The sequence below is a fragment of the Lampetra fluviatilis genome, chromosome 21, assembly GCF_964198595.1.
Source record: "Lampetra fluviatilis chromosome 21, kcLamFluv1.1, whole genome shotgun sequence".
Lineage (NCBI taxonomy): Eukaryota > Metazoa > Chordata > Hyperoartia > Petromyzontiformes > Petromyzontidae > Lampetra > Lampetra fluviatilis.
In genome coordinates, this window is record NC_136295.1 from 3901734 (window position 1) to 3925932 (window position 24199).

Genomic DNA, 24199 nt, shown 5'->3' on the forward strand with positions numbered 1-24199 from the left:
GAGATACTTATTTAATCATCCCGAGTGATGATGACGACCGCTTGTGTTGCGATCGAAACATCGTGAGTTTTTTTAATTTTTTTATTTTCTATCTACGTGACTTTACCGAAAGAACCAAAGAATATGATAGTGGCGAGTCAACATCCAACTGTGCTTTGAAGTCACGACCTTCCGATTGCAGACAGAGCATTGCCGCACACAGAGTTGAAGCACAGCGTCGCATATCCGACCATGCTATTGCAAGGTCACAGAAGGCATTTTTATCAATATACAGTAGTTCCTAGCTCGTATGTTGTGCACAGCCTTACCGGAGCCACCAGAAGAATCCAAATGCGGTGATGAGGGCTGCCAACGAGATGCAGTGTCCTAGGTAATTGACGATGAGTGCAATTTTGTAGTGTTGGCTGTTCGGCTAAATTGAAAGAGACGGGTGGAATTAATTCACGTATCATTTCAAAGACACTCAGCTCACATTCCACGGCATTAACAAGTAATGGGCATGAAGATGACTTTGAAATCTTTTTTTGCTTTGCAAAGCTGACACTGTTATTAAAAGAAGGGGAAAACTTTGAATTTCGTTAAACCAAAACATGTTTTAACTATTGATTTGAAGCTTTCGTGACTGCAGGAATCCATACTCTTTGGTTCTTTCGGTAAAGTCACGTAGGTATCAAATAAAATAAAATAAATCACGACGTTTCGGGCGCAACAGAAGCGTCCGTGGCCTCAGCAGCAGACCATGCTATCCCACCTGATGACGGACGCTTGTGTTGCGCCCGAAATGTCGTGATTTATTTTATTTGATAACTACGTGACTTTACCGACAGAACCAAAGAGTATGTTTTAATTAGCATATACGCCAGAATTTTACGAACGTTCTCCCCTTTATTTTCCACATAAAATCATCTAACCCAACCGGCTTCCCTCGAACACCCAAAGGTAGGGGTCAGATAAAATTATTTTATGGAATAATGATAATATGTGTGTGTGTGTGCATGGCCCCACATTATATTTGATGGTCAAATTGAACTTTGACTTTGGTCAAAAATACATGTGGACCTCAGATAGGAGATGTGCAATACCTATTGGAGAAGCTCGAATAGCACTCGATGAAAGTAAATCAGTGTCTGTGCAATCTCCATCTGCGAGGTAACTTTAAAACTATATCTCCATATATGTATACAAGGCAAAGTTGTGAATATGTATGTCTGTTCAAAATGTTTAGCGTACTTCTCGACATGCAACAAACTGGAAATTTGCCATGTGGGTACTTTCCAGACTGTACACCATGCAAAAATTATAAAAATAAACTATTTTTTTTGGGGGGGGGGGGGGAGAGCTCAATAATGCAAACATTTTTTGCACGGCAAGTGAGCTGTGACGTCAAATCTGTCACGTGACCCACGCATGTGGTAGCGTCACGCGTTGTCGTGTAGTGTAGCGCGCTGCGCTATGAACCCGGCGACCCGAGTTCGATTCCCGCTCACGGCCACCACCGGTAACGATTATTTCAACCGTTCCTGGGCCTCCCCTAGGTCGACTCAGCCTCAAACGAGTAACTAGTGTGGTGTGTGAACATCGCCACTGGGGAGACAAAGGCTGCCGGGCGTGGTGGATCCAAGTCACGGGCGAAGCCGGGTAGTACAGCTAGTCTATAATAAAGGTTGTTTGGGTTAGATCACGTAAATAAAAATGTGTCGTTAAACCCACCACACTCGACACAGCCAATTAGTCAGGTTCGTCACGTACACAGTACGTGCCAATTAGTTACTAGTTGAGCACACCCTCGTGTTGGAGAGTGAATCCACGACGTTTACAATTCGAGAACGACGTTTTGCTGGCGATTACAACCAGCTTCATCAGGCGATAGCCAGAACTGTGAAGAATGCCTCCTGTTTCGGTCTTAAATAGAGGGAGTAAAGGTGATGTCATCACTGTGGGACGATTAGGTGCGGGGATAACGTAGTAATGTAAGTTACAATGGATCGTGTTAATCTGAGAATATGCCGTACTCATTATTGGTGGGGCTATTCCATGAAACAATTATCTTTGCCAGTGAGCGATAGGTCGCTGTAAAGAGATTTGAATGACCGCGAATGTGGGGTTCAATTTAATTAACTCTATTTAAAGTAAATGGCGATCACTTTAACAGGCAGCTGTAATGAAAGTGAAATGTGATCGAAGTGATGGATTCCCATCAAAGGCGGCCAGTGATTGTTCCAAGCGGTGTCTATGAAAGAGAAGAGACCTCCTGCGTATTATATCTACAGATGACACTCAATGACTTGAATTGCACTCGATGTCAACGCACCTATGCATGTGAAAGGTGGTAATCAAGTGAAGCGATTGGACTTTTTATTTTATTTAAATTAAATTTCAGCCTAAACACAACGATTCATCCTCCACGCAGCCCCCCACCAATGTGATGATGTGTTATGATTCAGGGCGATGAGTTCCGTTCAAGAATAGATTCATTTAAAAACAAGTGTGGTGATTTGGCGGCATCTCATTTTATGTATAAATGGCAAACATTCATTGTTAAAGACCTCATCCGATGTGTATATATCATGAGTGCAAGGGCTGACGTTAATCAATGCACGGATACAGCCTGCTAGACTCGACTATTTAATAACTTATTTGGTGATTCTGCATTGGCGGTGGTGCACAAATAACAACATGCCGCAACGATAGAACGACCATTGTCTGAAACGTCGACTTGTGTATCGTTTTCCTTTAAAGGCCACACAGCATTGTCGACGTTCAGTTTTCAACTATTTCAGTTTTTCATATATCCTCGTTGGATCGGACTGTCGTGTTGGTTGCACGTGTCCGTGAAAGCGATTTGGCAGTCAGCCGGAAACTTCAAAATTAACACCGTTTCAGAAGTACCCCAGCACTGCTTTCACAGAATCGTGCACAGATCCGCTCAGCCTCAAGGCCTATACGTTAGTTCACCCCACCATACATTCACTGCACATCACCCTTTTCCATTTTTCCCCCTTTCTCCTCTCTCTCGTGCTATTCCTCCCCCCCCACCATACACCGTCTCTCTCTTTGCACCCAATTCAATGTGTCAGGCTGGTGGTATACTTTCCATGGGCGACGATGCTAATTAATAATGAATAAGGATCGCATTTCGATGTACACGTGTATCCCAGCCATCCTGCTGTTTCATATTCTTAGTTTTTTTCGGTAAAGTCACGTAGGTAAAAAATTAAAAATTACCTACGTGACTTTACCGAAAAAACCTAAGAATATGAATCCTTGCAGTCACGAAAGCTTCAAATCTAGAATTAACATCCTGCTTTGTGTACTCGGACCCTGGTTTCCCTCCGTATATATCGTTGTTGTTATTGTTTAATGAAAAAAAAAACAAAGTATTGCTGGAAAAGTGTGTAATGAGGGACAGAGCACACACTGACCTTGGTGTCGATGATTGGCTTGCACAGGGAGTAGTTGGAGCGCTGTGCCCACGTGCCATTTGCCAGGCACTCGCGGATCACACTCTCTGTGCAGAGGGAGAGACGGAACACATCCGACAGGAGCATTGCGTTGTGGGTTTCGTGAGCCAGCAAGGATAATGAGTACAAATGTATCCGATTGTTACTGGGTTTCTTTTGGGTTTTGGTCGCGTGAAAATGTGCCGTAAGCCCTCCTCCACCTAGCGCAGACAATTAATACAAGTGTCACGGGAATCAAATGTGGCCAAATATGCTACTGCTTCAGCTGCACCACCACCACCAACATCAGTGTTTGTGTTGTTGTTGGAGAGGAATCTCACAACATGCACATGGGTACGACGTTTGACTTGAAATTACATCCAGCATGCTCAGATACAAATGTATGTTTGTCTTGGGGGGGGGGGGGCTCATAATCGCCGTGTCAAAGCATTCAGTTGGCACCACTGATATCGTCATACGTGATCAAATTGGATTCCGAGGAATACTGAGTTAATGGCCTCAGAACGAGACTGGTCACCAATAAATGCAGAAAAGTCCACGATATCAAATCACAGTTTTGTTCTCTGCAGTTACCAGGCCATAACATTTTACTATTATTGCCTCTTAAAACTATTCTGAAGGATAATAACGCAAATGAAAATGCAAGAATGACGATGTCAGCAGGCGTTTGATTCATGCGAGAATTTCAAAAAACAATGAAATCCTCGAAGTAGTAGAGTATTCAGATTTTGTTGAGGTGGCTGGGTGGCTCCGAGGTCAGAGCGCTGAGCTGGCACTGCTGGGATATCCTGGGTTCAAATCCGGACAACCGCCGGTGATTAATCTGCGTTATCGGGTGCAATGAGGAAAATGTTACACCCCAGTCGTCAATGACTGCACACACACAAAACACCACCGCTCTCACATTCAATTTGGTCGCACGCTTAATTTTGCTAATCAATTGTCAAATATTGGTTTCTTTCGATGCAATAGTAACTCCCAGTCGCCGAGTGCGGCCTAAAAGAAAGTGCGAAATTTAATTTTGCTTCAACTCGCGTTGTCCATTCCACGCGGCGAATTTCGTCGCGGGTGCTCACGCCATAAAAATCGCTGTGCCGAGAAGCTTTTGTTTAGTTTCATAAACCGAGAAGACAATGTTCGCGGATTTTTCTTCTCGTTTGCCTCGGGGCTCGAAAAAGCAGGATTTAAGAGTTGCTGTCTCAGCACGCTTCAGGACATGGCGCATTAACCTGGGAAGCCACCCCACCGCCACCGCAATGTGAGCATTCACAAATGGAATGATTCCGACTATGGTGAAAGTTGTGCTTTTTGGATTGGACGCAAGTATTTAGTGTTTCTTCTCGTAAAATGTTTCATTTCGTCAATGCGGTGTAATAACTTTGGTAATGTGCTGAAACTAATAATAATGAACCGTTTTTTGTTGGTGTTGCACGTTTATGGAGAAATTGTGGTGCCGCGGTTTATGTTACGTGCTGTGCAAGAACCCGATAACCTGAGTTCGATTCCCAACCGATGATAACATCGCTGGTGAGTGATATCGGAACCAAACCTGATATTTTGATCCCAACTAGGCAGCGTGAAGTATGGTAAAACAGCCCCAATGACCGACACAGCATGGAGAGGAAACCTTCACCCGGTAGTGGAATGACAAAGGGCTATACCTAATAAGTAATACCGATGTTTAGTTATTTACATAGCTTAGGCATTCCTGAAAAATAGCATTTCATCTTCGCTGAGAAGCCGCACACAAGCTTGGAGGCAGCCAGGCATTGAGCGAGTTTTAACAATTGCCCAAGCTCTGAAGATGTTTTCAGCCAATTAATGTTTTTTTTTCTGATGTTCACTTCTTATCCAGTCAATTGAAAAGTTTCCCACTGGCAAAAGGTTGCCCCTGAGTCAAGAGTACAAACTCTGTGTCTCTGCAGCACTCGCCATATGAGTGCTCTTGACGTCCCCACAAAAGTGGCATGGATTTTATCGACCCTGGAGAGTGATGATGGGCTTAGTTGACCATCCATTTAGTACTTGCCACAACACTGCCTGGTTGTATCTACGATTGGGACAATATTTGTGTTTAGTTTGTTGTCTGTCCCTGCACCTCCGACTAGCACGGTTGGCTACGTACGGTGCGAAAGAAGTTCAACACACATACTGTAAATACACATATGGCATATTCCTGAACAGTCTGTGTTCAGACCCTTCGAACGTCAACACGATCATAACATGTTACTTCACGTCGGTTAAGTAATTGTTAGGACACATTTGAAAATAAGTGTGCAAATTATTTTGTTAACATCAATAGAGGTATGTACTCTGACCCAGTGTGTCTTGTCTTGTGACATTTGCCAGTTTTTTAATATATTAAATCATGAAAGCGTTTACCAACGGTATTACAAATTTTTGCTTTGTGCAGCACAAGCAAAGTTTATTTTACGTCAAATGATTTCGAAATATATGTACGTCTGCAAGTTTAAAGCACGATGCTACGTTGTTATTCCCCTCCCTATTTTTAGGGGAACAGTGGTTGCAGTTATTTGCCACCTGCCATTGGAAAATATAATTTTTTCGCATGTCATGGCTCAGAAGCCCAGATACACATGAGTAACATCCAATGCTTGGGTCGAACATTGGGAATCCTCGTTTACATCGTTGTGTTTTATACTACGCAGCACATTTGCTGAAATGAATATAATTAATCAGTCCACACATCGTTTACCCTGGAAACATTCACCAAGTCTCAAGACTGATTTGAAGCTTTCGTGACTGCAGGAATCCATGCTCTTTGGTTCTTTCGGTAAAGTCACGTAGGTAGAAAAATAAAATAAAATATATCACGACGTTTCGAACGCAACACAAGCGGTCGTCTTCAGGTGAAAATCGCGATGGCAATCGTGACTTTACCGAAAGAACCAAAGAGTAAGTCTCAAGACTATTTTTTCACGAGGGTCCTGCCACGTTTTCGGAGGAGGGGGCAATTATGCTGGGTGAAATCCAAATTGAGTAATTTGCAGGTACATTTTCAGCATCGTTGGGATGTTTGGCCAATGCCAATTACATTGTATGCATTTTCAAAGCCTTGGGAGGACATTAGAGAACCCGGCAGAAACCCATGCGGAACAGGGAGAGAACACAAATAGGGAATCGAATCTAAGCTGCTGTGAGAGGCACGAGTGTTAGCGCTGCACTACCCTGCCACTCCAAATTAACAATGTGGCATATATTATGGAACAAAAGAACGGTGTCACCGTGGCATTATATTTGGCGAAGCAACACTCCATGAAGATAAGCACACGCTGTGCGGTCTAATCATGCCGACCGGAGGCACGTTTAAAACACAAACACTTCTGAGGCTTCATTATGCAACTGTAAAAATTAATACAAAGCATCACACCAACAAACCTCGGCTGCAGAAATTAGCAAAAGAACAATTGATAAATTGCCTTCATTTACCCAGGAAAGTCTCATTGAGTTGTCAAGACTCTTTTTAAAGAATGGTCCTTAATTGAGGATGTTTTAGTCAATTCCGTTACGGATAGTTTAACTCAATGTGGGGGAAAAAAATCTGAGAAAAAGAATAATATCCACTGTGCATACGATTAAACGCTATTAGACTATTTTTTTTTATTTACCCGGTAAGGCCCACTGAGCGATTTAGCTCTTTTTCAAAAGCGACCTGACCACAAATAATAATATCACACGACCACGGGGAGGGAGACATGCAAACTCCGAATATACAGCAGGCGTCAGGCTTTGGGATCGACCGCACAACCTCCTGCATACCAGGCGAGGTAGTTAACATCTCGCCACCGTGATGCCCCAAACATCTCTGCATTTAAGCGTGTAACACACAAATCTCCGCACAGATCGATTCAAGAATATATCGCCCTGCTGCCTTCTGGCCACATCACAGGTCAAGGTCACAGCATCGAGCATTCCCAGGCAGTCTCCCATCCGAGTGCTAACCAGGCACAAACCCGCTTAGCATCTGAGATCTGGTGGAATTGGGCCCATTCATGGTGAATTCCAGTAGTCAGTCGTAGGCATATTCGGGGCTGATTTTCCTTTTCAGTAGCGAATGCAGACCGAGAGGCAATGTAAGAGATAGGTAGGCATTGACACGTGTGGTCGCAATGCGGTGTCTGCATGGTGCTGTGATTGAGCTTTCGACTAGAAATATAAGGTTATACGTTAAAATCATAGAATATGCTATCTACTTCAAAATGCTGTTGTGCTATACCAACAGTGTTGCTTTTCTTTCTACGGAGAGACTGACCTTTGTCATATGAATTAAGTATTCTGCCACTGGTGGTTTGTGTGTTTTAATGTGACAAATATAGTAAGACAGTAATAAAATGAGCTGAATATTAAGTGGCTGTCACCGATTTGGTGTTCGTTATTGAAACTTGTTGGACATTTTCAATACGTACTCTTGTCCTTCAACATAGTCTTCATTTATAACGTACTGTGCACGAAATGTCAACATTAACTATGTAATTAAACAGGTGCTAATCGCACCTCTGATTAGCACGGTTGGCTACATATGGTGCGAAATAAATTGAACATAGATACGGAGTTGAAAACATACCTAAACACACGCTTTTAAAATCCTTGATATGACCGTATCAGGTATTGAAAATCAAACTTTTAAAAATGATTGGCCATATCTTGACTGGCGATTCCATGTTACATTTTGACAAAGGCTACTTTTCCCATAAATTTAGGCCGACTCGCAAGGCTTTTTTTTACGACCGTTAATCCAGACTGAATAAAATATGTTTTTTTCATTTAACAGCCTTTTGTCAATCCACTGTACAAAAGCCTCTCTATACCATGTTGGCAATGGAGGTAGATTGACCATACTCTTTTGTTTTTTCGGTGAAGTCACGTAGGTAAAAAATAAAATAAATTAAAAATGAAAACAACTAAATAAAATCACGACGTTTCGGGCACAACACAAGCGTCCTTTTTCAGGTGGGGACAACGTAGCGAAAGCACAACCGCTTAAGTGTGTCTAAGAGATGGCTGTGAAGAGGAATTATATAGTTGCGGGGGAAGGCGGGAGGGGGAGAGGCCATGGTGAGTGTGGGGGTGGGGTGTGGGCTGAGTGGTAACCTGGAGTTGAAACTGAAGCTTTGTGATGCAGGGGGCAGAAGTAGATAAGAGTGACCATACTTCACCATGCTAGTCAGTGCATATTGGTGAAGGGGAGCCCAGGACTGATTCAGATATCACTCATGGCTGATATTAGCTGTAGCAAGGAATCACACTCAAGCTGCTGGGTTTGTAATGTTTCCCATGACAGAGGAATTATTAGATTAAGTACCCAGAATCTAACATGGCCCTGCCTGGGTTTCTGATTTGTTACAATATCAGATATACCATTGTTTCCATCCATATCCCATTCATTTAAATCCATCTCTTGTAAAGTAAATACTAGATATTTATGTGCTTTCTAAATGGCAGTACTAAGTTTATCAGTTGATTACAAAAGAACAGCAAAATAAAGTCTAACAATTCCACCGTAGATCAAGTTAAAATTTCATGAATATTGGTCACGTTTTGAAGGGCCAAAATGTATAAAGCAGTATCAGAAAAATTAAACTGAAATGGGCACAAATAAGCATAGAGAGATGCTTACTTTGAGACACACAACAAACGCAGGTTAATCACATTGTTCAAACTGTTCGGAACTATAAGTGGCTGTACTCAGGACATATTGCTTGAAGAGACGGTGGCCTATGGTCATGAATAGTGATGGAATGGTAGCCAAGGATTGGAATGCATTTGACAGGACACCCGTCAGGGAGAGGAGCCAGTTTGTGTGCAGCCGTGAAATGGATTATTACATTGCAGGATCCTGAGAGATGGCGATGGATTTATGATGATGATGATGATGATGGAGGTGATCATTAAGGCTCAGTCGGAATGCAAATGATGCTGCCAATGTCATGAAAGAGACTCGTACACTCGGGAACATTTCAGCTTTGTAATGGGTGCAGCTCTTTGGCATTGTGCAAATGTGGTAGAGAAAAAAATGTAAGCTAGTCTTCTTGAGGATGTTTTAGAAAACATGTTGACATCTGCAATGTTTGCTTCGTGGAACTACAAAAAAAAGCATCTGTGGTGTCATAACACGTATTCCCACTCCACAACTAGAGGCAGGCTTTAATTCTAGATTTGAAGCTTTCGTGACTGCAAGGATTCATATTCTTAGGTTTTTTCGGTAAAGTCACGTAGGTAAAACATTAAAATTAATAAAAGTAAAATAAAATAAAAAATACAAATCACGACGTTTCGGAGGCAACACAAGCTTCCGTCTTCAGGTGGAACCGTCACAGCCACGACAGCTGTATCAAGTAAATGAGAGATTGCAAGAGCTACCACTCCGTATATATATACGGAATCTCTCATTTACTTGATACAGCTGTCGTGGCTGTGACGGTTCCACCTGAAGACGGAAGCTTGTGTTGCCTCCGAAACGTCGTGATTTTTATTTTATTTTACTTTTATTAATTTTAATGTTTTACCTACGTGACTTTACCGAAAAAACCTAAGACTATAGAGGCAGGCTTTGCTTAAACTGAAGTTGATTAAACCTCTTTAAAGCTCAATGGTTATTTTCCCTTGGGGGCTTCAGCAGAGCAATGCGGAATCCTTAGCGAGTATCCTTGCACGTGGATATGGGGGACAGATGGATTTCTGGAAAAGAACTCCTGTAAACGAAGAGACAATGCTCAAAAGTCCATATGGAATGATCAGCGAACCTACTTGCCGTACTGCCATCTACTGGAAACCCTCTTAGCGTAGAAAGGTTGGGAATCGCACAGCACAGCCGTAGGTTGGTCTAAACCAGCGGTGCGTTCGGAATACATTAAGGGGAGCCTCTGTGTGGAGTTTGTGTGACGGTTCCGCAACAGCGGCACGGCTTGCATTTGCGGCTAGCAGAACATTTTTAGGCATTTTTTTAGCACAGCTTACAAGGATCGTTATTAATAATGACAGAAGTTGAACGTTTGCTTGTGTAGTTACGTGTCAAACTAAAAATCGCGCAATTTTGGCATCATTAAATGGTTAAATAAATATAGATTTCAGCTGTAGTGGAAAAATAGGCCATGAGGGTGCATGTACTAGCAAAACAAAAATAAAAGCCCTTTCATAAAACACAAAGCCATTATATATTTGTCTGGATGCTGGCATGGACAATTTGTTTTGCTTCATGTTTGTTCATGGAACGAAATAGGTCAGAGGGTTTTTTCATAAACATTACATGCTCTAAAGATGGGAAGGCCATGGTGAATATCACCATGGCCTTCCCGTCGTAGGTTTTCGCGACCAATATCATCCATAATACAGGTTTTTTGGGTTAGATCGCGTAAATATATAAATGTGTGGTGAAACCAGCCACCACCCGACACAGCACAGCCAATTAGTAAGGTTTGTCACATAAACAGAACATGCCAATTCGTTACTAGTACTGCACACCGGTGTGTTGGGAGATCCAAGCCACAACATTTACAATCTGAGTACGACGTTTCGCCAGTAATTACAACTAGCTTCATCAGGCGACAACAATTGTGCACTCTCCTTGCGCGAAGTGCGGTAGGGGGGGGGTTAATGAATGCATATCAATAACTATGGCTATCCATTGCTGTTTGGGTTATTTATATGGTAATCAACGTACATTATGCATTATGCAAGTCCGTTGTTCTTGTACCCTCCTATCGATTGTGTTGCTTCCAAGCAGCACTCAGTCTGTAGCTATCCGAACGCCCATTTCTTGTGGAAAGAATACTTCTTGAAAAAACAAAACAAAAGGAAGAAGCAGCAATGGGTTCTCCTTTGTCTCATGTGATAGCGAATTTGTACATGGAAGCTGTCTTAAACAAAAGCAAATTGCTTAAAGCACAACACTGAAACCCTCTGCTTGGTTTAGATGTGTGGATCACACATTGGTGGTCTGGCCACATGGCAACGATACACTTAATTAATTTCTAAATCATCTCAACTCGTAAAACCCACCCATCCAGTTCACCATGGAAGTGGAAGCTGACAGAACTCTACCATTTCTGGATATTCTGCTCGGACACGGTCGAAAAGGTAAAATAACACGGCGTTTACCGAAAGAAAACGCATACTGACGCCTATCTGAATGCAGAGTCACACCATCACCCTGCACAGAAATCCGCTATCATCAAGACGCTCATACATCAGGCTAAAACAAGTGTCAGATGGTGATAGTCTGAGTAGTTAAATAAAACATTTTAAAGCAGCGGTGCAATTGATCGTTTACAATGATGCACAAATCAACAGGGCATTGGATGCCAAAACAAAATCAAATAACACGAGCATTGAAACTGACCAAGTAATTAAAACTATGAATACCGTACATTGCGTTAGTAATTAATAAACTAGCCAGATGTTTGGAAAAAAAACATCCGAGTCAGATTTGGCACGGTACATAAACAGAAATTAATATCTGCTCCAAAAGATGCATTACCAAAGCTATCAACAGAAGGTGTGTACCGGATTAATTTCACTTGTGGCAAATGCTATTTTGGGCAAAGAGAACGAATGGTCAGCACGAAAATAAAAGAACATCAGAGAAATATAAAATATTCCCAAATAGAACTGTCAACAGCAGCAGAACACGCGTGCCAACAAGGACATTCAATTGATTTTGATAATGTTGAAGTTTTGTGCAAAACTAGTTACTACTGGCCAAGACTAATAAAAATAATTGTAACCGTTCAGATTACTACAGGCTTAGAAGCGAATCATCAACTAACGCATGCCTATACAGGTCACTATACTTCAATATAATTCAATAGGGATTACCGTTGGTAGGGCTATTTAAGTACACACAATCGACAAGAAGTGCATGCATAATATACGGTGATCACAATATAAATAACCTAAACGGCAATGGATACCCATAGTCATTAATATGCCTTCATTAATCCCCCCCCCCCTCCACTTGTCACAAGAAGAGGACACAAGTGATGTCACCACATCTACGCCTCTATTTAAGAGACGAAACAGGAGAACTTCTCCACGAATCTGGCTGTCTCCTGATGAAGCTAGTTGTAATAACTGGTGAAACGTCGTACTCAGATTGTAAATGTTGTGGATTGGCTCTCTAACACACCGGTGTGCTGTACTAGTGACGAATTGGAACGTTCTGTTTACGTGACACACCTCACTAATTGGCTGTTTCGGGTATCGGCGGGTTTAATGGTACTAACAGTATTATGGATAATCGCTGACGGCAGTTTAGGCGCTGAGTCACGTTGTGCCCGCAGGGGCAGTTGCCACCAGGGGTGCCCTTTCAAATATGTTGAGATCACGTGTAAAGCACTCCGAGGCGCCCCGGCATAAAGGCTGTATCCAAAATAAATAATTTCCGTAAGTATTGTTATCACCATCATCATCATCACACAGATGCTTCGCCCTGTCCCTGATTGGCTGCCAGATCATGTAACATTCACTTAATACGTTCTAAAGTTCAACAAAGCAAGTCTACGTTACGCCCGTGTGGCCTTGAAAAAGTGAACTTTAATTGGCAATTACGTTGAATTGCAAGATGTACGTGCCCTGGCATGAACCTGCCCATAAACTTCCCCCAAGGTTCCACCCACCAGACATTTAGCCGAAAATGACTTGTAAAAGGGTGAAAGTGCAATAGAAGCCCCAACAGCATTCCGGTTTGTCATTCGTGGGAGACTAATGTAATGTTACACACAATTACAGAATGCACTTGCGCAACTTGCATTACCAGTCTCAGAAGCAACTGCCAAAGAGCATTTAGAATAATTTCAGTTTGTTTCTAAACTTGGTAAAATTGTTGCCACCAGTGTTGCTTGAAGGCACCTTCCCTGCACGTGATTGCGTGGGAACGTAATGACTTTAATCGCTGGGACATTATGGATTGCTATAAAAAAAAAACTACGGGAATGCGCTCGATCTGCGGTGGGCAAATTCTGCTGGCAGCTGCGTACAGCACGTTCGGTTGTTTATTTGTTAATTACGCTTTTTACACTTTCTCTGGGAGCCTAACAAGCCGGGTGGTGCTGAGGCACGTTGCCAAGTTCACAATTAGAAGGGTCATGAATTCAAATCCTGGTCGTGGATCAGATGCGGTTCAATCATCTCCTTGTTCCAATGAGCAAATGGTGGCATTCGTCTGCACTGACAGCCCTGAGCCAGTTTAACACGAAGTAGGCTTTCGCGACCAATATTCACAAGAGGTTTTTGGGTGAGATCGCGTAAATATGAATGCGTCGTTCAGCCAGCCACCACCGGACACATCCAATTAGTAAGGTTTGTCACGTAAACAAAACGTGGTAATTCGCTATGAGTACAGCACACCGGTGTGTTGGAGAGTAAGCACACAACATTTATAATTCGAGTTGTGTCGGGTGGTGGCAGGTTTAACGACGCATATTTACGTGATCAACTCAAAAACCTCTCTTATGAGCTCCGAGCCAATTGGTGGAAATGAGCCATTCCTGTGACTTGACCGAAATAACCAAAGAGTATAGCCTTGATTATATATCAAATCCACTTGATCCTTGGATGTATAATAGTCATATTCTATGGCTTTATAGCAGCTCAAAAGCATGTAATGCCCTTAATTTAACACCCTAATTTTTTCAGCTCAGAGTTCTCAATTGAACAATGTGCTCCGTTTTTTGTTCATCAATTGTGTTCACAAATATAAAACAAATATTCAAATGTCTGGATTTGTGACCAACGATGACTCTATTGAACCACGGGCAGCCCACGAAAATGTTCTACAGCCTTCTAATATCTCCCTTGCTCCTGGTGAAGGTTCATTCTGGCGTTGTGACACAGTTACATTCCTGTCAACCCCTTATCGGTGCCCTACCTTATTACAGACCAATTCAGACCTTATTGATCACCCCTTGCCCCTTATCAATCTCAACGTTCATCCTACAAAGTGTCGCCCATATTGAAACGGCTGTATACCGTATGGACCTAAAAACTCAATTTACCTGCACAAGAATACGGGGTAAACCATATGGGTTGACAAGTATGCAGTTATCCACTTACACGCATGCGCAATAGAGCAACAAGGGCGCTCATGTGTACAGTGCCCTTCCTACACGAGCAGTGGTGAGACCAAGGTGCCCCCCTCCCCACAATGTACAGCCTGCAGTAAGATGTCAGCGCTGAAGGAGGCCATTGTAATGGTAATTGGAAGAGAGGTGATGGGTAACGCTTAGAAAGCAATGTCCATTTTATCCGGGTGGGAACAATCATTAGTTAGATTGATTAAGCCCCGGTAGCTGTATAGTTATGACAACAGCAGAGAAAAAGTGTTTCTCTGATCGAACAAGCAAATGGCATGGAGCTCACATCATTATCCTCATCAGCCATGGTCAGTTTTCTGCTGGATGAAGGCCTCCCCAAACTCCCACCATCTTTTCGCAATCCTAAATTTAATAATCCACCTTAGCGCCTGCACACGCGCTGACATCATCACTCAATTCATCGCTCCATCTCTCTTCGGCGGATGTTGCCTCAGGAGTGGTGCTCATCTCAGTCGGGTTTAAATACCACAAACCCATAATTGTTTAATCTCTCTATGTAATACAACTTTTTAAAAACTTATTTTACAATAACCCGATGGATGATGGGCTGAGTCGATCCCTCACCAGGATTTTAACTTCAAACAGGACTGTGAGCCATGTGCTTTAACCATGGCACTACCACCCAGGATATAATAATAATACTTATAATTTAAAATTGTATATAGCATTGGCGGCCATTCAAATTGTATCTCACAATATCTGAGAAACTACAGACAAGGTGAAAGGTAGCCAGGAAGTGAACTGTCACCAACAATTGCCCAAGCTCTACAGTTCTCTACATATGAATATATTTTTTCTCAGCTAATTAATGAGTGATTTTGCATTTGGGAGGAAACCAGGGCACCCTGAGCATAGCCACGCCTGTCACGGTTTATCCAGAGAAAACCTATACAGATGATGGAACAGGTGGGGGTCCACGTTTTCTCCACGGTATCCTCCTGACAAGCTCGGGAATGGCACATTGACGCCGATGGGAAGGGAGTTTCACAACATCTGTGTACACCACCAACCCTCGCCTAGGCAGTGCTGAATTCCAGGCATGTGCCATCCCTGCCCTGGTTCATGAAACTAAATTGTATTGTGAGCTGACCTCAAAATAAAGACACTTCGAATGATTCACAAACATAGAGGTTTTCACAGCAAATCAGACACTGCTCTGCAGTTTCAAATTTGTGATGGGAATGGGTTCCTAATCCTCATTCCAATGACAGGTGCTTTTCTATTATTATTATTTGTTTTTCCATTGTCACTTCCCATTAGGTCGCTCTGTTCTGTTTGTGATTCTCGTGCCATTTGTCTTTCCATGTCGCAGTGTATATTTGGGCTCAAATATCACATTCTCTTAAATGTTTACATTGCACTTGTTACATTTCTATTTAAAGTGTCATACTTGCTTACGCTGCGTGTGTTTGGGTACTTGTGTGTGTGCTCGTGTGTCTATCATAGGTGATTGCTAACAGCACTTGCAAAACTATAAACTAAACGATTCTTATTATTTGAGCAGGTAAGGCCCACTGAGCTATATAGTTCTTTTTCAGTAGCGACCTGGCCACAAATGAAAGCTCAACGGAGTGGCTTATCGTGTGGACATTTATAGCAGCCAAATACTTTCAAAGAATGTTTCTAAATGTGGAGGGAAAAACCGGAGGATCCGGATAAATATGCACGTGACCACGGGGAGAACATGCAAACTCCAAATCAGGGTCGGGATTGAACCCATGACCTCATGTATACTCGGCTAGTTAGTTAATATCTCGTCACCACGGCACCCCTATTACAACCTACTACACGTGTCATAGGTTGTGTGGCCTACATTATGAACAATCATTAAAACATACACTCATCTTCTTGGTTCTTTCGGTAAAGTCACGTAGAATAAAAATAATAAAAATAAAACATAATAAAATAATTCTCACGACGTTTCGGCCACAACGCAAGCAGCCGTCTTCAGGTGGAGAACAGGTCTGTCGGGAAGGTCTGTCGAGAAGGCAGAGTCTGAATTCAGACTCTGCCTTCTCGACAGACCTGTTCTCCACCTGAAGACAGCTGCTTGCGTTGTGGCCGAAACGTCGTGATAATTATTTTATTATGTTTTATTTTTTATTATTTTATTATTTTCCTTCTACCTGACTTTAGCGAAAGAACCAAGAAGATGAATCCCTGCAGTCACGAAAGCTTTAAATCGAAAAACACACACTGTTGCACTGTACTTGGATTCTCCCACGTCTATGCTCTTCACCTTCACCAACCTGCACTGGCCTTGTGTGTGCAGGATGATAATAAAAAACCCTGCTACTAATATGGAGTTGAGAGACCTTTGTCTGGAAGTGGATTAAGAATTGTTATTAAGGGATGCAAATCATCATTATTAACTAAACGCATTTATTAAGAGAGAAAAAAGTATATTTGCATCGTGACATTTATTTAAAACATGTCTACGTTTTAAATATATAATAGAATATATTGCTTGCTTGCTGTTTTTAATAGTTTTGTGCAAATTCACATTTTGTACCCTTGCCCGAGTAGATCTCCCTGTATTTTCCACACGTTTCCCTTTTCAAATAAGACACAAGCTAACAGAGAGCTCGTGGGTGCCTGAAAATGTTGTTTGCTTTTCTTACCAACTAACCACGCTCACTATCAACCTTACCCAGACTCATGCCTGGCAAAGTGCACTTTACCTAGGTCAGTTACACTCGGCCTCAAGAGGAAAAGGAAGGTAACATGTGATATATATTAGTATATGAAGAGCTGCGCTGATTACTTCATAATATTCATTCTACCTTAATGGTAGAGTGATAGCTGAGTCTTCATTTCCCCATTAACGCGGCTTGCGGAGAGGATTAAACAGAATCGTGAAGTTTTTCTTTTCCTTATTTTTATCCCAATTATATTCGAATTGTGCAATCGGCGGCCTGCCACGAGATGAAGAAATGTCCCATCGGAATGCTCACAGCCAGCTGTGCATCACCTGGCCTTTGGGGACTCTGAAAAGGCATTGGACTCAGTGAAAATTGATGCATTCATTCAAGTTCTCGCAAACCGAGGCATGGAAAAAAAAACATTTATGAAATAAAAACGATAAAACAATGGGACAGCTCCATTGATATGGCATGAAGAAAGTCCCAAAATAGATATTAGCAGGGGAGTCAGGCCATGTGATAGCATTTCTCCAAGGTTATTCAGAGCGATAGCAGAATATGTTCATAGAAATTTGAACAAATAATTTGGCAATTCTGTGTTGACATTAGTGCAAAAGCACAATGAAACAAAATATTTGTTGTACTTTCAAAAAGATTTGTTTTTATTGAAATGTCACAGATTATGCATATTTTTCTATGTGAAACTCACACAGTGTTACTGATGGGTGTGTTGAGTTTTTCTGTTCACTGAAAGTCGATTGTCAAAGAAAAGTAGAAATCTAAATGGAGACAACATTAATCATCTTAGATTTATTGACGATGTAGCAGTTAAAATACGCAACGGGAGTGAACTAGACTAAACGATGACTAAATGATAACAAACAAAAAACCCAACAAGGAAGCCCCGAAAAGATGGCTTCAAGATAAACGTGAGAAAAACGAAAAAAAATAAGCAGAATAAATTTGCAACAGAATCAGAAAAAAACCCTTTTGCAGGTGATGAAACAGAAACTCCTTCTGACTGAGATAACGCCGTGAACTCCTGTTCAGCGGGCGCCGTGCTGCCACTTACTGGAGGAGTCGTAGCGCACGCCGTTGAAGCGCTCGGGACAGGGAGTTGCCACGGTGCGACCAGCCTCGCTCTCTGGCCAGCACGTGCCGATCTCGTCGCGCGTCGCGTTGCACAATGGGCCTGTACGCACGCGCGCGCACACACAAAGACAAAGGTCCCCCGTGTAGCCTTAACAGACGGTTGGGGGCAAGTGCTGTTAGCGAGCACCTCTATGGTAAGCCATGTTAGTACAGCGCCAGGGGCGATGTTTTGTTACGCCGCATCAGATATTCATTTGATGCTGAGTCGACATTTGGGAGGCCCATGACCGGGTCAGATAATTATCGTCCCTGGTGTTTACCGTGAGCGGGGATCGAACTCGGGTGGCCGGGTTTGTAGCGCAGCGTGCTGACCGCTACACTACCGCTTCCCCAATGCACGGGCACACACACAAACACAGGCAAGAGAATGCAACTTTCGACATACGCACATGCTTTTATCTCCCCACTGCTAATCTTCACCAGGTACTTTTTTAAAGCTTGTGCTAACCTAGGGGAGGATAGGGACTGGTTCTGAAATCACTCGGTGCTGACCATTCGCTGTGGGTGGGAACAGAACTCGCCAGGTTAATAGCACAGTGCGCTAACGATTTCGCCACCAGTCTACCCTGTAGATTATATATTAGATTTTAAATGGATATTACGACTAAAATGCATGATATCCAAATACCTCAATCAGGCAATGATGACTCAATTAATTGTTAAAAAAAAAACATGGTAATAACACTGATGAGAAGAACTACATCTTGTTGCGCGTCTATCGATTATTCACGAGGATCATCGATAACAGTTATGAAAATTTAAGATGGACCAACCAAGTGAGCAGGCAAGATTTAGGGAAGGTTTCTCTAACTATCGACCACATCGATCACTCAAATTCTAGAATAGATTAGTGGAGTTCCAATAGCCTGTGTAAACTGTGCAAATATCTAAATAATAATAATCATGCATGTTTAGATGTAATAAAAACCCTTTCGAAACCTTGAACGAATGCACTGACACCATTTTAAGAGAGTAGGAAAATATTTGTAAAAATCGGTACGTCACCGTGTACATTGCATCGCTCATCACGGGAGGCTTTCATCCAGAAGTGGATCAACCATGGCTGATGATGAATGTTTAACAAGTGCTACCTGCAATGAAGTTGAGCGCAATTGTGACAGCGTCTACAAGGCAGTGTAAATATTTGTTTTACAATACAGGCTCCCCTATGACGACAATTCGCGGAACACCCCGGTTATGACATTAAAGTGCATGGGCTGTAGTTTCACATTCATAAAGAGGGTCATTATCGCATGGCAACTAGATTATTCTCTACACAGCAGAATGGATGATTTGAGTTTTCACTCGGTGCTTAACTACTAAATTAATGCTCCCTGTTGGGGATTGATTACATGAAGTGCAACATTAAATGTTGTGTGTGTACAGCACTGGTGACTGGGCTGAGACAGCGCTATCAATCTCGCAGCTATATTTGTTTAAGTGGTACACAGGGACTAATATTCCACAACAGGCAATTGCGTTGTACTGCAAAATTTGCATGCTCGAGACCAGGTTCTTCGCGTTGATGGAAACAACAAAGTTGCAACCGATGGCACAAAATCCACACTACCCCATCCGTCATCATATATAAAGTGGGCATATTCTAGCTCTGAAAAGGTTGCATTTTGATTTGGATAAGCATTTGTAACTGAGCATTTAGATAAAAAAAAAATGTTGAAGTATATAAAATATGTGCCATGTAGTCTCAATAAAAGCCGAATGAAGTGACCTCTCAAGAAGTTATTTGATGTCATCTTCTGGGGCCCATTCTCTGATCCACAGTTCTACGCTGCTCACCGAAAGAAATTTTTACGTAAACTTCTTAGTCTCATGGCTCGGCCTGGTGGCTCAGTAGTACAGCGAGGGGCTCACAGTCGGAAGGCTGCAAGTTCAGATTCTGGTTGTGGGTCGACTCAGCCCGTCATCCCTATGGGGGTCAATAAAACAATGACCACTTTGTGGGGAAGCCAGTAGTGGTTGTCCAATGAAAAGCCTCGCCCCTGCCACAGGAATGAGACATTTCCACCACTATATACTCTTTGTTTTTTCGGTAAAGTCACGTAGGTTAAAAATTAAATTAAATTAATAAAAATAAAATAATAAAAATCACGACGTTTCGGAGGCAACACAAGTCTCCGTCATCAGGTGGGAAACGTCGTGATTTTTATTATTATTTTATTTTTTATTAATTTTAATTTCATTTTTTATCTACGTGACTTTACCGAAAAAACTAAGAGTATGAATCCTTGCAGTCACGAAAGCTTCAAATCTAGAATTTCCACCACTGATTATCCAGGGGCTGTGAACAGGCGACGAGCACCGCCTCGATGCTCATTTGAACAACGATATCACGGACTTTTATTTGTACGTGACTTGAAACGCAGTCAGAACATAATCGGAGCATATAAAACAACAACAAAAAGATTAGACACTCGTTTTAACTCGGTGTTATCCCCGTGGGAGAAAGGGAGCTGAAAGCACCTGAATGACTACACCTGTCAGGAGCTTATCCCTCTCCTCCCCCCCTTGTTAAACTAGAAATGATAGCTCCCAAGCGATCCTTGCCACCGCAGTTAATGTCAAGATCAAAGCGCGTCCGGTTCGCACGTTGTGTGCCGATATTTCACGCAGATGTGTTCATCGGCGTCTCTGGATCCCGAGTGTGGAATCTGTCAGTAGGACCCAGATGTGGCTCTCGAAACAGGTGTATTCGTTATTGCTCTATATTTTTGTACGAGCACACGGCATTAATTAGTCCCCAAGTGATGACGAATTCAAACTAGCCTGCGGTTGTGACGTGCGTCACCACTCCCGTACTACGGCGGTGGGGTTAGTGGGTCGCAAAGAGATCCATGTGTGCATGGAACCCAGAACAGATGTTGACCATACTGTGCCATTCACTTTTTTGAGGCTGAGTTGACCTCGAGTAGGTCTAGGCCACGTTAATATAACAATGCCGTTATGATTGCATACATATATACAATACCCTATAGAGGGCTTCCCCAGAGCTCCCTCCCTTTGTTGTACCTTCCCGCGCCTCCGATTCGCATGGGTGGCTACGTACGGTGCGAAAAAAGTTCAACGTACATAGGCGCAGGCCTTTCCGGCAGCAGTGTGGTGAGCAAACAGTTTGCAGGGCTGCGCCTTTACCTTTTTTAAATCCTTTATTAAATCCTTTATATTAAGTTCGCTTGCTTGCGTGCTTGCTTACGACCGTGCAAATCTTTCGGTCGTTTTTTAACCCACTTCCCGTGATCCAATCGAGCTGACATTTTGCACACAGACTCGTTGTGCGTGACAATGTATTTTCGTGAAATTTTTTTCCCAAAATTTTACACTGTTTAGGAATTTTTTTAAAATATTTAATTACCAATTGCTTAATGGTGGCAGGCAATCATCTGACCCATAGGTAGCAGCCATCTCAAGCCAGAGGACGAGAGGACTCTAGACGCCACGCATATAAAGTATTTATAGTGAAAAACTTTGTTTTTACGGGTTAATTTTTTTCGAATTCAGTGGATATTTCAAGTTTCATTTATTAGGTATAGCCCTTTGAGCCATGAGGCTCTTGAGTCGGGTGCAACCGCAACAAACAAAATATGAACAGAGAACATCTTAAAGCGACGAAACGCAACAGAAACATCCTGGAATAAACCAGCAAATATTAAAAAATAAACCCACCGTATTACAACGCTGCACAAAACTCCCAGTGTGATGCAAGTCAAACAATAACAACCATAGGACAATTTAGATTAAAGTTAGCAAATGTAACGTTACATATGTGCACTCTCCACCCAGTCTTATTTTACACGCATGAGCACACGTGTCCTGCTGAGTTGAACAGTGGAGGATCGCTCGGTTCACTACCAGAAGGCCCTCATCAGTAGGGGCGGGAGGGGCGGTAAATGTCGTCCTCAGATTGTAAATATTGTGGCTTTACTCTCCAACACACCGGCGTGCTGTACTCGTAGCGAATTGGCATGTTCTGTTTACCTGACAAACCTTACTAATTGGCTGTGTCGGGTGTTGGTGGGTTTAACGACACATTTATATATTTACGCGATCTAACCAAAAACACGTCTATGTTTTTTGCAAATTCTTTTGTCTAGGCGCCCTCCTCCTCTAACCCAGCTTAAATATACGCTTCCAAGCTTGGTGCTACTCTTAGTTATTTCGGTAAAGTCACGTAGGTAAAAAATGAAATAAAAATTAATAAAAATAAAAAATAAAATCACGACGTTTCGGAGGCAACACAAGTCTCCGTCATCAGGTGGGACCGTCACAGCCAGATTGACGGTCCCACCTGATGACGGAGACTTGTGTTGCCTCCGAAACGTCGTCATTTTATTGTTTTATTTTTATTAATTTTTATTTCATTTTTTACCTACGTGACTTTACCGAAAGAACTAAGAGTATGAATCCTTGCAGTCACAAAAGCTTCAAATCTAGAATGAAGCTTGGTGGTGTTTATTCAGACGCTGTCTTTCCGACAGACCTGTTCTTAACCTGAGGACGGCTGCTTGTGTTGTGGCCGAAACGTTGTGAGAATTGTATTTTATTATGTTTTATTTTTATTATTTCCCTTCTACGTGACTTTACCGAAAGAACCAAGTAAATGAATCCCTCCAGTCACGAAAGCTTTAAATATAAATTTAAAACCTCTATGTTGGCTGGGGGGGGGGGGGTGCTTCACTCAGCTCATCATCCTTCTGAAGGCCAATAAAATAAGCACGCAGCTTTGTGGCAAGTCAACAGCGGTGGCCTTGTGGAGGGACTGACTTCCAGCACATTAAATGCGGAATTCCCATCACCGGCTCCAGGTCCAGCAGAGTAGATGACTACTGTACAGCGCTCCTTTGAGGATGGAGCCACGTGGAACCATATTTTCTAAGCCTACTCCTCCTCAACCCTCCACACACCCCCCCCCCCCCAAATATGGATCATTGTATTGCCTCCGAAAACCGACGTTTTATGTGACACGTTGACTTGAACATCGCAGCTTAACATGTCTAATCTCCGATATTGAGTGTCGGATCTCATCTGTGCGAAGACATGGGTGAGCGTCCCATCACTCCGTGTGCATCCACTCCGAGTCCTAATGGCATCCCCTTGCGAGCGGGCAATGGTGTCTAACGTTTTATGACATTTACAAGGGCAGCTCACGACCAAGTCGCCTCCCCAGAGATTGATTTACAGGATTAAAGGTCAAGGACGAGCCGCTACCCCCCCCCCTCCCCACACCTCACGCACCCTGCATCCGTTCGCGCTCGTGATATCTTTCAAAGTCTTTGATGAAAACCGATAGGAAATTCGAGCGGCATGATTTAGGCAGCGATTGCCTTCTAAGGTGCGGATGTCAAAGGCCAACATTGCAATGTTCCCCATGACAGTCCTTGAAAGATGGATTACCTGCGTCATATTATACATGAACTATACTTTTCAGCTCTTTAAGCATATAATATTACATTATATTCGTTCTAGAGTGAGTTTTTTGTTTGTTTGTTACAAAAGCACAATGTTTAATGTAAATACAACATAAAATACGATATTTTAGTGATATTAATTTCGTAATAAAATATCAGATAGAAAATATCACGTAGTTATTCTTAGTGACAAGCATGTTAACGGTAAACAGTGGGCCTGCAGAGTGATATTTGTTTATTTTGTAAGAAATACGTATGTTACATTCCCATAAAAACACGTTTACATATTTCCCAGATTAAACATGCGCCCATTTTGTAGTATTATTAATGATTTTGCCCATATGCTACTTACAATGTAAGATTATACTGTATTGTGATTCTCAAAATGTAGGTTTCAGCTGGGAGAGGAG

At 42.3% G+C, this 24199-nt stretch overlaps 1 protein-coding gene across 1 annotated transcript in view; it reads right to left on the reverse strand.

The window, feature by feature from the left end:
* LOC144938145 (corticotropin-releasing factor receptor 2-like) overlaps positions 1-24199 on the reverse strand; it is a 91667-nt gene that overhangs the window by 16289 nt on the left and 51179 nt on the right. Inside the window, exons 3-5 of the mRNA XM_078865871.1 lie at positions 18287-18406; positions 3423-3508; positions 309-412 (exon numbers count right to left, since the gene is read on the reverse strand). Coding sequence (XP_078721997.1) covers positions 309-412; positions 3423-3508; positions 18287-18406 — 310 coding nt within the window. The remainder of the gene's footprint in view (positions 1-308; positions 413-3422; positions 3509-18286; positions 18407-24199) is intronic.